The 14,658-nt window shown below is 44.2% G+C and overlaps 2 protein-coding genes across 5 annotated transcripts; one reads left to right on the forward strand and one right to left on the reverse strand.

Annotated features, from left to right (window-relative positions):
• The first annotated feature begins 148 nt into the window (after positions 1-148).
• Positions 149-5,719, forward strand: plk1 (polo-like kinase 1 (Drosophila)). 2 transcript variants are annotated; one of them, XM_030434235.1, is made up of 12 exons: positions 149-417; positions 493-880; positions 1,324-1,492; positions 1,795-1,939; positions 2,074-2,167; positions 2,490-2,715; positions 2,873-2,915; positions 3,242-3,339; positions 3,463-3,540; positions 4,149-4,303; positions 4,477-4,659; positions 4,774-5,719. In XM_030434235.1, exons 2-12 carry the CDS (start codon positions 518-520, stop codon positions 4,966-4,968), a joined length of 1,749 nt encoding a protein of 582 aa, XP_030290095.1. In that variant the 5' UTR covers positions 149-417; positions 493-517; the 3' UTR covers positions 4,969-5,719. The 2 variants fall into 2 exon arrangements, with proteins under 2 accessions (XP_030290095.1, XP_030290088.1); XM_030434228.1 differs by having other exon boundaries at positions 149-880.
• Positions 5,720-6,994: 1,275 nt separating this feature from the next.
• Positions 6,995-14,366, reverse strand: palb2 (partner and localizer of BRCA2). Of its 3 annotated transcripts, none has more exons than XM_030425479.1 (13): positions 14,311-14,366; positions 13,977-14,055; positions 13,811-13,870; positions 13,548-13,728; positions 11,782-13,266; positions 10,199-11,490; positions 9,889-10,041; positions 9,433-9,515; positions 9,110-9,259; positions 8,907-9,023; positions 8,188-8,275; positions 7,917-8,086; positions 6,995-7,832 (listed from the first exon to the last, which is right to left on the reverse strand). In XM_030425479.1, the coding sequence occupies exons 1-13, from the start codon at positions 14,358-14,360 to the stop codon at positions 7,619-7,621; spliced, it is 4,122 nt and encodes a 1,373-aa protein (XP_030281339.1). In that variant the 5' UTR covers positions 14,361-14,366; the 3' UTR covers positions 6,995-7,618. The 3 variants fall into 3 exon arrangements, with proteins under 3 accessions (XP_030281339.1, XP_030281254.1, XP_030281427.1); XM_030425394.1 differs by having other exon boundaries at positions 11,782-13,269; XM_030425567.1 differs by having other exon boundaries at positions 11,782-13,269; positions 14,247-14,334.
• Between the last annotated feature and the right edge of the window lie 292 nt (positions 14,367-14,658).

A 14,658-nucleotide genomic window follows, 5' to 3' on the forward strand; every position in this document is an offset into this window, starting at 1 on the left:
CGGCAACAGGCGCTCAGCCAATCACACCGCAGAATGCGACTTTCTCGCTCAACGATTGGCTATTTTTGCACGTATCTTCCCAGGATGCTTTGCGGCACCGCCTGGAATTCAAATCGGACGGACCAATCAGAGGGCGCCATAACGACCGAGGCAGCATTTTAAACTTGTATCTGAGACTGTTGTCAAAAGGCTGGACGGGACAACGCTGCAACCACCGAGGGACGAGTCCGGCGATTAAGTTCATGTCTGCCGCATGTTTTTTCTGAATCTTAAGATTCTCTTGCACTGCATTTTTATCGCTGACTCAAATGTTTGAATAACGTTCGCGTCCAAAAGTGGTTAACGCTAGTTTTGATTTTGAATTCGCAAGTGTATAGGAGCAAGCTAGCCTCCAGGGCTACACTAACGTCGGTTGAGGTAGGGTTTACAACAGTTTGGACCCTTACAGCATTTATCGATACGACAACTGAGTTTTAAACGTTTCTTTTAAAGACGCCGAAGAGCACTTGAATCCAAAATGAGTGCAGGAATTGCAAAACCGGCGAATCCGTCGGCACATGTCGACCCGAAATCGGCTCCTCTCAAAGAAATCCCAGATGTTCTGGTTGACCCACGCACCATGAAAAGATATGCGAGGGGACGATTCCTCGGAAAGGGTGGTTTCGCCAAATGCTACGAAATCACAGACATGGAGACGAAGCAGGTTTTCGCCGGAAAAATCGTGCCCAAGTCCCTGATCCTGAAGCAGCACCAGAGGGAGAAGATGACCTCCGAAATCGCCATTCACAAGAGTCTCGACCATGCGAACGTCGTCGGGTTTCATGGGTTTTTCGAGAACGACGACTTTGTCTTTGTCGTCCTGGAAATCTGCAGGAGAAGGGTGAGTGTGTGTGTTTGTGTTCGTGTGGGGAAAAATAGATGCGATCTTTCCAGTGAGCACACTTCTCAGGGCCAACGGTTATGACGGCCGTCTCTTCCGTTGTCCTCCCTCTGCCGGTGGAGGCAGTTTTAAAATGCGAGAAAAGCAAAGGGAGTTTTGAATGGAATCCTTTGAGTCCTACAACTGTAACGTTTAATCGGTCTTAGTACTATTAATTGTTAGTTTTTCTGAACCTTTTCCACTTTTTGTGCTACCCTGGTCACATTCCATATATTTTGAATCATTGTCCTGTCCATCTGATAGCTGTTTTGGGTTTGACTTAAGCTATTTTCACATTACACCCCTCTCAACACTGCATTATTGCCTTAGTGTCCCATTCAAGGCAAGACAATTAGTTACAGCTTTGACTCAATATATTTTTTATTTTATTTTCTGTGTTTCAGTCCTTGTTGGAGCTCCACAAGCGTCGTAAGGCTGTGACTGAGCCTGAGGCTCGCTACTACATGACACAGCTGCTCAAAGGTGTCCAGTACCTGCACAACAACAGGGTCATCCACAGAGACCTGAAGCTGGGAAACATCTTCCTCAATGATGACATGGAGGTCAAGATAGGTAAATCGATCTGCTCGATTTCGAAAAACCTGTAACGTTGATCAACACACACTCGTAAACCTGTTGGTCCTGTTTTTAAAAAAGGATATGACACAGCACGGCCCTGGCTCCAGAAATGTGTCATACTTTCTGGATGAGTGGTTTCCACTGACTTGTGTGGAAATGTCTCAAGGATCAAAAACACAAATGAGCTTTCAGTTTAGGAAAATTGAGAGAAGAACATGAACATTCATGTGTGCTGGTAGTTAAACTTGTATTTTTCTTTAGTTTGCTGCTTGACTGAAGCTTGTCTGTCTTCTCAGGGGACTTTGGTTTGGCCACTAAAATCGAGTTTGATGGCGAGAGGAAGAAGACCTTGTGTGGAACGCCGAACTACATTGCACCTGAAGTGCTCTGCAAGAAAGGCCACAGCTACGAGGTGGACGTCTGGTCGCTTGGGTGTATATTGTAAGTCTGAACACACACACACACACACACACACACACCTGAGAAACAGTTATGTTTGGGAAGAAACACAAATGAAACGTACTGCACATGACTCAATTGACTGATCGTCATGCTAACTGTCTGTATTCTTTCAGGTACACTTTGTTGGTGGGTAAGCCCCCATTTGAGACCTCCTGTCTGAAGGAGACTTACAACCGCATCAAGAAAAACAACTACACTGTGCCCTGGGTAAGATGCATTAACGTATCCCATGATGATCATTTTTAAATGTATTTTATTCATGTAATTTTAATGTGTGTAGCATCGCATATTGATTGAACTGTTTAACTTTTTTTTGCATAAATAGATTTCACTTTACTAAACATAGATTACATTTTTAATTGTGCACAGAGTTCTGCTTAATTTCAAACCTGCATTTACTCATATTAAACCCAGTTTTCTACATTCTGATTTAAACAAATCTTAGATTAATTAATCCTCTTAGGCACAACCCATCCTTGGTGCTCCTCACTCCTCTCACAACTTGATTTTGTTACGTCTCCCTCTGCAGCACATCAATCCGGCCGCAGCTACTCTCATCAAGAGGATGCTGCACGCTGATCCGTCCCAGAGGCCCACCGTCGCTGAGCTACAAGCGGACGAGTTCTTTACATCCGGCTACGTCCCCTCACGTCTGCCCACGACTTGCCTCACGGTGCCCCCGCGGTTCTCCATGGGCCCTACCACAGCTATGGAGCTCAACCAGAGACGCCCGCTGACTGCTATCAACAACATGGGTAATGGTCTCGGCAGGATTGCTGATTACGCCTTGTCATTAATCTGTAAAAATGATTAAATGTTGCCCAACATTTCAATATTGACAGGAAGCCGTTTATTCATATAATTTATTTTGTGCTTTGCGAGAGTGTTCATGACGTGGTTTTCTCTTTCTAGCAGGGACAGAGAAGGTGGACATGAAGGAGGAGCCTGGGCAAAGGTGAGAAATGTTTGCACAATGGTGGAGATCAAAGTGCTCACTTTATTTTACATCAAGTTTTAGCAAAAAACTTATTTCCTTCTGGATCTGGTGATTTCCTTCTGGATCTCACTTTAAGTTATCAATTTGTTCAAAGTAGTTTTCTCATCTAGGTTAAAGTATTTGTAACTTGTAGCTCTGTCGACTTGTACTGGTGGTACCTGGTGTACCTGATCAGACAACCCTGAAATTTCACAGAATGCATTAATTAATTTTCTTTGACATTGTTCTACAAGAGCTGAGGTTTTCTGTAGTTAAATATTGTGACTTGTGCTTTTCTGTTTTAGGGAGGCTGAGCCAGCAGAGAACCACCTGAAGGATCTGCTGCAGCAGCTCAACACCATCATTGCTGCCAAGCCGTCTGAGAAGGCCGTCATCTGCCAAGGTGAGTGCACACTCGTTGGTGTAGTTAACAGATCCTTTAAGCTTCCATTTTGAGCATTTTAAATGTGTGGATCCTCTCTGTGCCTGTCATGCATACAAATATGTTCTGTGTCTGTGTTTCCAGAGGAGGCAGAGGATCCTGCGTGTATCCCCATCTTCTGGATCAGCAAATGGGTAGACTACTCTGACAAATATGGATTAGGTAAGAGCTGGACTCTGATTCCACATCTACAGCCAGAAGGCTTATACTTTGCTTTACTTTAACCAAGTTGCTGATATGGGATGAAATGCATTTAGCTGAGCAACCTTTAAACGACTGTAAAGCCACACACAAACATGTTTGGCCCCTTGACTCGAGGGTTTGTACACATGACAGTTGACGCAGTTTTATTTGGATGCATCAGATGATCTGATTGGAGTCAGCTGACAGTTATTGTAGTGTAAAAAAACTCTATTGGCAGAAATTAGCAAGACATTTTGACTTGGGATAGAAGGAAAAGTACATTTGTGAGGAAGACAACAGTGACTCACTTCCCTTTTTAGTTAAAACTGGAGAGCCAGCATGAATTAAGCCATTAATTATATCATAAAATCTGTTTGTCCTGCTATGACATGAAAAAGGTCTGTAAGTAACAAGAAATTGCTGTAGTGAAAGTGCCATTTATAAATAGTGGTACCATTACAGTTTGTCCACCAGAGAGAGCTGACGAGTTACTTTCCTGAGTGTCCTGCTGTGAATCTCATGGATAAAATTCATCAAAAATAAATTTGAGGGATCCTTTTATCAAAAGTTTCAACTGTGCATTTCAGGCTTCCAGCTCTGCGACAACAGCGTCGGCGTGCTGTTCAACGACTACACACGTCTGATCATGTACGCTGACGGAGACAGTCTGCAGTACATCGACAAGACAACAGCTGAATCCTACCTCAGCGTGCGCTCTTACCCTCCTGCTCTCACCAAGAAGGTCAGTGGTTGACTCCACATCTACCTCGTGCGTCTGTAATCAATTTTTGCTGATTTATTTCGACTTTTGTTTGGATAATGCTTCAAGTCTGTCCATTTAGTTTTAAATTTTTTTTAATATACACTTTATCACAGTATTGTTTCTCATGTACTTGTTCTCTTCTCCCCGTGTAGATAACCCTGCTGAAGTATTTCCGCAACTACATGAGCGAGCACCTTCTGAAGGCCGGCGCCAACATCGCACGTCGGGAAGGAGACGAGCTGGCACGACTGCCTTACCTCTCCCTCTGGTTCAGAACCAAGAGCGCCATCGTCCTGCACCTCACCAACGGCACCGTTCAGATCAACTTCTTCCAGGTTAGACACCAAATGCATCGCGTCTTCTCCCACCAGCCTCTTTAAACGGTCTTGCACAGTATAACATTTTTTCCCATGTCTCAAACACCGAACGCACATTTTTCTCTCTGCCAGGACCACACCAAGCTGATCCTGTGTCCGCTGATGGGCGCAGTGACCTACATCGATGAGAAGCGAGACTTCCGCACCTACAAGCTGTCTCTGCTGGAGGAGTTCGGCTGCAGTAAGGAGCTGGCCAGCCGCATTCGCTACGCCAAGCTCATGGTGGAGAAGCTGCTGGACAGCAAACCTTCGTCCACCCCACATTAGACCACTTTCACGCCTTCCTTCAATAACTCCCGTCTTTAATCACTGGCCACTTGTTTCTGTCTGCCAGCCTCTGAGGACTGAACAGACCTTTAAAATTCACCTGGTTGTAGTTGAATTACTTCTATGTCATCTTTGAGGCTTTGACATGTACCGTGACATTTAATCCAATCTGTGCATGAATTGTAAATTTCGATCTATCAGCCACTGATTTTTATCCCGTTTTTTCTTTTTTCTTCTGGTAATATTTTTGATTTAATTTCACTCTTGTTATGCTGAAGTAATCTATGATGGCTGGATCGCTTGAAAACAAAGCAGGCGAGTTGACCCCCGTTTGATCACGAGTTTTGGTGGAAAAGATGAACGCTCCCGTGTTTCCAGTGTTCAAGATTTAATCATCACCATGATTCTTATTTGCATTTGTTCAAGTATCAGAGGTTCTGCGTGGACAGATGTGTGGCAGGGGTTGAGACTCAGACTGGCTGTGTGGATGTAAAAAGCTTCTCTGGTCTGCTTCTCTGGTTTGTCTGTTTTTATCTGTGTTGTATGTAGAGAAATGGACCATGTTTATACGTCTTCTTTATGTACATTTTTCCTGTAGTTACTTTTTACACATTTTTAAAAGTCTATTTTAGATGTCTTGTCTGTTTCAACAAGATGTACAAACTTGTACATACTGCTGAATATGCATATGTGTTGTACAGATGGTTTTAATTTTACTCGTTCTAATAAAGATTCTCCTGAGCAACAGTTACTGTGGTTAAATGTTTGTCACCTTCTCGTTTAAAAAAAGTTGTTCATTTGCAGTCAATAGTTAATTCTTGGTTTATTCAACAGTAGTTGAAAATGAGTCAAATGTCAAAATAATTCACAATCTATAGAACGGCTGTGGTTAATTTCCACATATTTTCATGCTCCAAGAACATTTCACCTTCTTCCACTAATATGTTTTAATCATGAGCAAGTAAAACTATCTGCATGTTTAAATGCCAATATTTGGAAGGACTGAACATTTTTACTGGTAAAACCAAAAACACTGACAGGCAGTATTTTTTTAAATGATGTAGGCATTGCCACAATAGATCTCTGGGTTTTCTACCTTTTTGTTCTTATCCTTTGATAATAAATCATCTTGTATGTTGCCTTTTGTACACCCCCACCACTTTATGCAAACCCTAACTGAACAATCTCAGCCGTTTGACTAAAGGGCCGTGAAGGGAATCTGGCAGGATAATGTTTTAGTAGGCAATGCTTTGTGTAGTCACAGTACCCTGCCATGCAGTCTGAAAATGGTTTGAGTGCCAAAAGTTTAATCTTCTGGCACCCCCTAGTGGATATAAATAGCCATTACACCTTAATGTACATGGTTATACATGAGGTTACATCTGGTCAATTCTGACTTTTTAATATTTTTTATGTTTCAGGATCAACTGCCTTCAGTTCATCTTCTTACAAGCATATTTTGTCTCTCATAAAATGTTTTGGAGCAATCTAACATAAGAATTTACGTCTGGATTAATGTTTTCCTCATCTTAAAATATGAATCATCAGGTAGTATTATAGTATATGTATACATCTCACTGTTGATTTTGGTTTGCTTTTTCTCATGTTTATTGCATTAACAAACACTCAAAGACATAATCCTGTTGTTATACTGTGTGAACAGTTTTAAAAAGCGAGCTTAGTAAAGAGAACTGTTTTAAGTTGTTAAAAAATGTAACTACTGTATTTATGTGATCAGGTGTCATATGTTTGACATAAAAAAAAACGAGACAAGGATTCACTTACTGGCTTAGGCCACTGCTGGCAGGTTTTCATGCAGACCTACACCATGTGTTCATGCTTTATACTCACATGTGGGCGATAATTCAACACGGCAAACTCCCATTTACTCTTATATAATAATCTGTGAGGGAGTGTTCACACGTTTGACAATCCAGAAAACTTTTTGTTAACCATCTTAAGTGAAAATACTGTAAGTCATTGATGGTGTCAGTCATCCATGGCAAAATAAAAGGTAGACAAAAAATACAACAGATTTCACAAATGTTTAATGTAAATTATAAAAACAAACTTTGGCAACACTTCTTTTTCTTTAAATATCAGGAATATGAACAATATATTCAAACAATCACAGTAAGGAACAGTCAAAACGGCAGGAGTAAAAACTCAAAGGTGGTTTACAGACTGGGGTTAAAATCCAACATCGAAAGACCAGTCTTATAAAAACACGAGTGGAGAATTTTTCAAAGGCTGGAAATAAACTAGAATAATTTCGAAGCCCTTCACGTTTAACAATTCAGTCTCTTTTCTGCATATAGCTTTAGCAGCAGCTCGTGACTTGTTCAATATGTACAGTTTACAGTATTTAAATGTCTTGAACTAAGTAATACGGTGATGTGGAGGTTACAGAGACACTCCAGCACATGACAGCTGAATTTCCTCAGGTTGAAATGTTAACGGAGGCCACAAATCCTCTCTGCAGTCCATTCAGGATCAGGTAGACAACAAATGTGACATTTACGGATTTTAAAAGGTGTCTCTGAGCTGCGGCCACGTTAAAATCTCCATGTAAACATTCATAAAGTGACAGAGAGAGATTTCTATTTTAAAAAAGTAACCAAAGAGTGTCATGTTCACGGAAGAGTGACGTCTAACTCGTACTGTCGTAGTGTAAGGTGACATCACCGTTATGATGTCCGGTCAGCAGCGTACCTCCTGCCCCCCATCGGGCCAACTGCCAGCCTTCGCTCTCGGGAGCCGACACCATCCTGGAGGCCCCGCGACGCCCGAGCTCCCACACGCACACACAACCGCTCTGACTCAGACCCACCACGCTGCCTCTGCTAACATCAGCTTCACACAGCCTGCAGAAGACAGAGACGGATGTGAGTGTTTTTACACAGAGATGCACAGATATATGACTCGTCTTCCGTCAGGCGTCATCTCACCGGCCGGACCAGGCTTTGGGTGGGTACAGATGAGTAGCCAGGACAGATTTCCCACTCAGAGGGTTAACAGCGATCAAAGAGAGCAGGGCGGTCTTCTTGCTTTCGTCCTCCTCCTCCTCCTCCTCCTCTAGGCTGAGCAACTGATGCTGCAGCAGGACAAATAACACTCCCTGTGCACCGGCATACAGAGAAAAAAACACAAGACTAAAATCACCTGACTGTATATGTTGATTGGTGTTGATTTTATATGATAATATGTCAACAGACTTACACAGGAGGAGTATCCTCTGATACAAGCTGTGTGGGATAAACCCTCTCCGAGGAAGATTCTCCGCAGCAGCTGTCCAGTCTTCAAATTCCTGTTTAATACAGAAATACATTAAATTGTAAAGTTCAAGACAGTGTTTAATTTCTGTACTTGACGGTCAGTTTAAAGACCTGGACCTTGTTCTCACAATATGATTCAACTATTCCAAGGCTATCATGCTGTTACCAGACTAAAATCCTCTTCCATTTCCAGTTTGGAGGATTTGGTTTGTCAATCCTGGACACAGTTATCTTGCACAACAGTGATGGTCTTAATCTGAAGTAAAACTTAAAATGAGTAGAGCACTGAAACCTTGATCAGCATTTGCAGTACATGAAAATGAACTAAAATGTGTGAAAAAGTAGCTTTAATTATCAACAGTCTTCAGAAAAGTGAGTTCTGCAGTTAACAATTTCATATGTTTTTAAGAGACAAATACCAATTTTGATGTCAAATGAAATGCCATATGTTCTGGTCGCCTTCTAGCCTGGTTGGTTCTGTAAAAGTGGACCCTGGTGTGTCTTCCTTATTAGTGCGGTTCATTTGGGGCAGGTGTGAAACCAAACGACTGGATAGAAGTCGCTCACAAGGTGGGCCTTGGTTCGCTTCCAAATGGACTCCAGTGCAGTTGATTTGTGGTGTGAAAGCAGGTGAAACAACCACAGGATTACAACGTCGCTTACCAGACAAAGAGGCATCCTCCCTCATCTGTGCCGATCAGAGCATCTGAGAGTCCGTCCACCGGAGCGAGGGCCCCGACACACACACCGGGAGACACCAGCGGCTGACAGCTCTGTGTGCTGAGAGTGAGAGGAGATACTGCGATATCTGCGCAATAAGAACATAACTTAACCAGAGAATAATAACAACGCCGACTCTGTGTTACCTTCCACTGTCGGACAGCGTCAACGCCTGCAGGGTGGAACCAGATGCTGAATGCGAGGAGGTAACCACTCTGGACCTGGACACTCCAGCAACAGCCTGGACGAGTCCATCACAGAGCGGCACCTGCAAGAGGCTGCAGCACGACAGCATCCTGTGCACACGGTAAAAACATACAGTTGAGACACTTGAAACGTTTAAGTGTTTTAATGTTCTATATTGTAATTTAAATATAACTTTATCTGTCCAGCACTGGGCTTAAACACAATTAGTTGAAAATATTTCAACACATGTTTGAATGTCTGATGGTGTGTGTGTTGTATTCACCTCACTTCTTTGATTTCTAACTGACCCAAAGTCACACAAATCAGCCCAGCAGCGTCCGGGACGGGAAACACATTGATCACCGGCTGTAAACAAGCAGAGAAATTAATCATTTAAATGAGAAATAAAAACCAGGTTTGAAAAGTGTGCCGGATTATAAAGTGTCATATTTGATCCCTGAAACAGTAAATGATATGTTGTTTTTGTCCTAATTTAGTTTCTTTAAATATAACTCCTCTCTATTTATTTTAAAATCAGATGCAGCTAAATGTTTTTTATGTAAGAGCTACAACAGATTACTTTTTCAGTATTTATCATTTCAAATTATAGACTCTAAAATTATAGATTTATTGCTTAATCTATTAGTGTAAGTGTACCGACAGCATTTTAGGCAGCGATGGAAGCATTTCTGATACTGGAATCTCTATCAGTACAACCCAGGTCATAAATGAGCCTCACCTCACTGAAAGCCCAGGTGTGTATTAAGCTCCATTGAGAAGCTGAAGTCTGACTCCAGAGACACACTGCCCATTTTCCAGCTGCCGCTACACACAAACCACCTGAGGATCCGAGCAGACAGCACGCATCCACCAGACAGCCTCCTGCTGGGGCCTGAACACACACACACACACACACACACACACACACACACACACACACACACACACACACACACAAATTCAAATAATTACATTTCTGACTTTGATTCTAGGCTGCACATTGAAGACAAACATTCATTTTCAAGTGTACGAAAAGCGAAACTTTCTACCTCTAACGTGTGTATGCATCTCATCATGTGTTCCTCCGCTGGCTCCTCTATCGTCAGGCCCGTCTGACGGCCTGAGCCCTGTGAGTGGACGCTCGTAGCCAGTTCAACCACTTCAACCCTCTGGGACTGCTCGGACGAAGCCAGAATCTGACCGGCAGGGGAAGTAGGGGGTTGGCTAGGAGGGAGGGAAGTGAAGGACGGACATGGAGAGAGAGCTGGAGGAGAGAGGACCTGGATGGACGGGCTGTGAGGAGGAGGCAGAGTGAGAGCTGGGGCAGAGGGAGAGGATGTCAGGGGAAGGGCAGCAGGGCGGGGGGTGAATCCAAGTGAGGGTAGCAGTGTGGGGCTGGAGAGGAGGGCGGAGGAGCGCAGGTGGGGGGTTATGAAGGGTGTTGATGCCAGAGGAGGGCTCATCAGGAGCTGAGAGTGGACACTGTGGAGCGGTGGACACTTGTCCTGATTTTCATTGACTCTGGCAGGACTTGTGGTAGATTTAGAGGATTCCTTTAACTCTTCATCAGGACATTTGGCATTCAGATGTTGCACGGGAGACCCTCCTGGAGCTTCACTGCCGTTACACGTCTGTACAGTGCAGGTGTTGAAAGGCTCCTCGAAGCAAAGAGTCTTGATGATAGCTTTGTCTTCTTTTTGGTGGTTTGTGGACCCCTGATCCTCCAAAGGAAGGACTAAACCAGAACCATCTGGTTGTTTTTCTGATGAAGTGACAGAAGACTCCTTTATGTCGAGTTCATCTGACTTACTGATGACATCATCCTTCACAGTATCACTCTCTTTATATTGCTCGACACAGTTAGCAACACAATCTTGAACAACTGAAGCAGATTCGGTCGGGACGGTGTCAGTCCGGCTTGTCAATCTACCTGTAAGCTCGTGCTCTCTTGACAGGTTTTGGAGGTCTATGGGTTGCGTAGAAGTTTGTTTTGCTTCAGCGGGATTGGGTGAACGAGGAATTGTGGGTGTGAGGCTGAGCTGGAGTGGATGGGGCATCACCGGGTCACCGCCGCTGTGGCAAATCTCAGAGCGCCGGATGCTCCTGCGTGTGTTGAAAGATGGCGATGTGAAGCGTTCAACTCCCGACTCCACAGCGACTTGGCGAAGCTTGTGCAGCTTGAGGGAGGCAAACTGGTCATCGGGGAGATGGAAGTCTTGGGGGATGTCAAAGTTCATTAGGTTGTTAATCATCGGGCTGGGTGACAGAGAGGGCAGAGGAAGCAGAGACGTTTGGGCAGGTGGAGAGGAGGGCAGGAGGAGAGATCGCCAGCTTTCTGTGCCTGCGGGACATGAAAAGAAAGAACATTTCACTTGCATTGTTTAAGTTTGAGAGTTAGATGCTCTAAGTGTCTTTAAAACAACGTCTTTAAACTACTTATTTTTTCAAAGCCAAAATCAAATGATCAATGATTAGTCAAAACAAAAGTGATGAGAGTGAGATGAGTGATGAGAAAATATGAGATGTACATTGAGTGTTATTTTAGCAAGCCAAAGATCTTTTCTTCATCCAGTATCTCTATAATTGATACACACACACACACGCACCCATAGATTTACAATACAAGACTTACATCTGCTCATCTGTGAGGATCTGTTCGTCCTACCGCTGCTCTTCAGAAAGATGGGATAGACCTGATGTCCAGAGGCAGAGCTACACTGAGCCCCACTGCCTCCAGAAGAAGGCTGTGTAGCTGTGCTGTGATTGGATGCAGGCTGGGAGTCATCTGGCACTGGGACAGCTTCTCCTGGAATGAGATAGGTATTTGGTCCATCAGCTGCTTCAAGCGATGGGAAGGAAGAGACCGGGGAGCTGGTGGGTAGTGGATCGTCTGAGGTTTGTCCAAGGTCTGGCTGAGGGGCGCATCGAGGGGTCTGAGGTCTCCCTCTGCCCCTTCCTCTTCTCTTCTTCCTGCCTCTTCCTGGACGAGCAGTGGTGACTGCAGGAGAAAAACAAGCGTCCGTGTCGATCTGACAAGCTGAGATTCGATCTGAAACCTCACTGGAGCTCGGACTGTTCAGCTCAGCGGGCGTGTCAGCAACCTGTGACTCAATACGACGTCCTATAGACGGCGATGCAGCTGTCAGTGAGGACAAATCTGTCGGAGAGTATTCATCTGAATGCCTATAGTTGCGTACGTCCCTTTTCAATCCTCTGCCGCGGCCTCGGCTCCTGCGAGGTCGTCCATTGCTCAGCTGGGAGAGTATGACGGCCTGCATGTCAGGCTGGCTCTGTGATGATGTCATACGTCTTGTGGTTCGCACGTAGTACTCTGCTGGAAAAAGTAGCCCTTCCACTAAGGTACAGGATTCCAGCAGACCCACTGCCTTTACATCATGCTCTCCTCCAACCACCTCACTTTTTTCTTCTTTTATTTCAACTGATTTATCATGACTTTTTTCACTTTCCATCTCCTCTGCTGCATTTTGGTCAGAATCTTGATTACTGCTGTCTTCACAAAACTGTCCAATCCTGTCTCCTCTGCCAGTTTCACCTTCATCTCCTCCCTCAGTCTCCTTTCTTTTGTTTTGTGAGCCATCGTGTCCCCTTCCTTCAGTGTATATAGCAGCGCTCCCACATGTGAGCAACGAATTGCACTGCTCTGATTCTTTTTTCCCTTCAGCTCTTAATTCAGTCTTTTTTTCTTGTCCTCTCTGTTTCTCCTTTCCCTCCATGTTTCCCGTTTCAGTTGGTCCACAAGTGTTCCAGTGTGTTAGCAGCAGGGAGGGAGACTCAGAATCTGCACTGGAAAACAGCTCTTCACTTTCATTCACAACCTCTCTTCCCTCTGTTTCGACTCTCTCTTCGCCTCCTTCTGCTCTTGAGGTCTCGGCCCTTTCACTCTGCTCCGGTCCTTCCTCACTGTTGTCTGTGCTCCTGCTGCCCTCAGCAGTCCGCTTCTCCCAGCGTAGGCGGCTGCGTCGTGACCTCAGGCGCAGGGCAGGACTGGGTCTGTGACTTTTAGCTTCATCGTGGCTAGGACCTGGAGTTTGTGGACAGGCAGCATCAGAGGGGAGCAGGAACCTGATCACCGGGCTCCTCCTGGACATTTCATAATCTGCTGGACATTGCGAAACATCAGAAAATGTATGAATTCTAATTTGCATCATTATAACAGGCAAAACAACGTTGGCTTCTTAGAGTAATTATAGTGTTATATCGACTATATTAGAAGATGTCCTCAGTTTGGGGATATATATGGTTTGTACATATTTACATCTATAAAAATATTACTAATTTCCTAATAAAATCAGGCGCCGTGACCTATAACTATCCTCCTCCCTTCAGCTTTGCACAGTGGAGGAGAAAATATTTTACAACTGGTTATGACAGACTCACCACCAGTGGGTCTCTGGTGCTGAGGTACATCCGATGTTATCTTGTTCTGCGTGTCCAGCATCAGTGGAGGTGGGATCTGACAAGGTCCGGGTGTGACCTCTGGGTCTCTCTGGTCCTGATGGTTCTGCTGGGTAATCCTGCTCCTCACATGACTCCTCACTGCCTCTGAACGCTCGGCACGCTGTGAGCAGATCGAGATACATGACACACAGAATTTCCACACTGGACTCATTACAGATGGAAAGGTAAAGAGCTGCTCTTACCTGAAGTCTCTCTGCTGTCCTCAGGTATTCCTTTTGTAACAGCACCAACTTCCTACGAAGCTGAGTGGGAGAAATGTCAACATGTCAGCAGCAGTCACAAGACACAGACTTAAAGGTTAATTATTGCACTTAATGAACCTTAAATGTGTAGACAAATGTACTGCACCTTCTCCTTGTCATCGCAGTAAAGTGTAGTCCTCAGCTGCTCCTCACAGTGTGAGGTATCTTTCACACTGTTCTCCATCCTGCTCACCAGACATTAACACAACACACGCCACATAAACGTTACACAGCAATAGCACGTTCGTTAACGTTAGCTTAACATAGCTAAAAAGCTAGTATAGTTCCAACTTCGTAAACATAACGTACTTCCGTGATTGTCTAACTAACGTTAACCGAGTTGACAACAAAGTATTTCACACACAATCGCACGTACTTCGTTGAACTGACAAACTTGCCCATGAATGAATGTGGCTAGTTCATGTTTGGGTCAGACTTACAGCAGCACCGCTGGTGTGTCCATGTAAACTTTATTTTGATGTTCGATCATGCGACAATCGACTTACCTCCAATTTCCCGCGACTCCCTCAAACAGGCATGAGCAGTGGAGCTCCGATTCTTCGATCAGACGGATGGAACGCTGTGGAGGAGGTAAATTAACCGTTTTCACCAGTTAATTGAAACACATTACTTGAGTTTGGTTTCATGAATGCCTCCAAATTCCTTAGCATGCTTCCATATATAAAACGTAATTGGTTTAAGATGCCAGATGTGTGTAAATCTCTGGAAGATAGTTAATTGCTCCTCTTTGAGTAACTTAGTAGTAAGGTAAGTTAGCTCACTTAAAC

Source organism: Sparus aurata, chromosome 1, assembly GCF_900880675.1.
Source record: "Sparus aurata chromosome 1, fSpaAur1.1, whole genome shotgun sequence".
In the NCBI taxonomy this organism is placed as follows: domain Eukaryota; kingdom Metazoa; phylum Chordata; class Actinopteri; order Spariformes; family Sparidae; genus Sparus; species Sparus aurata.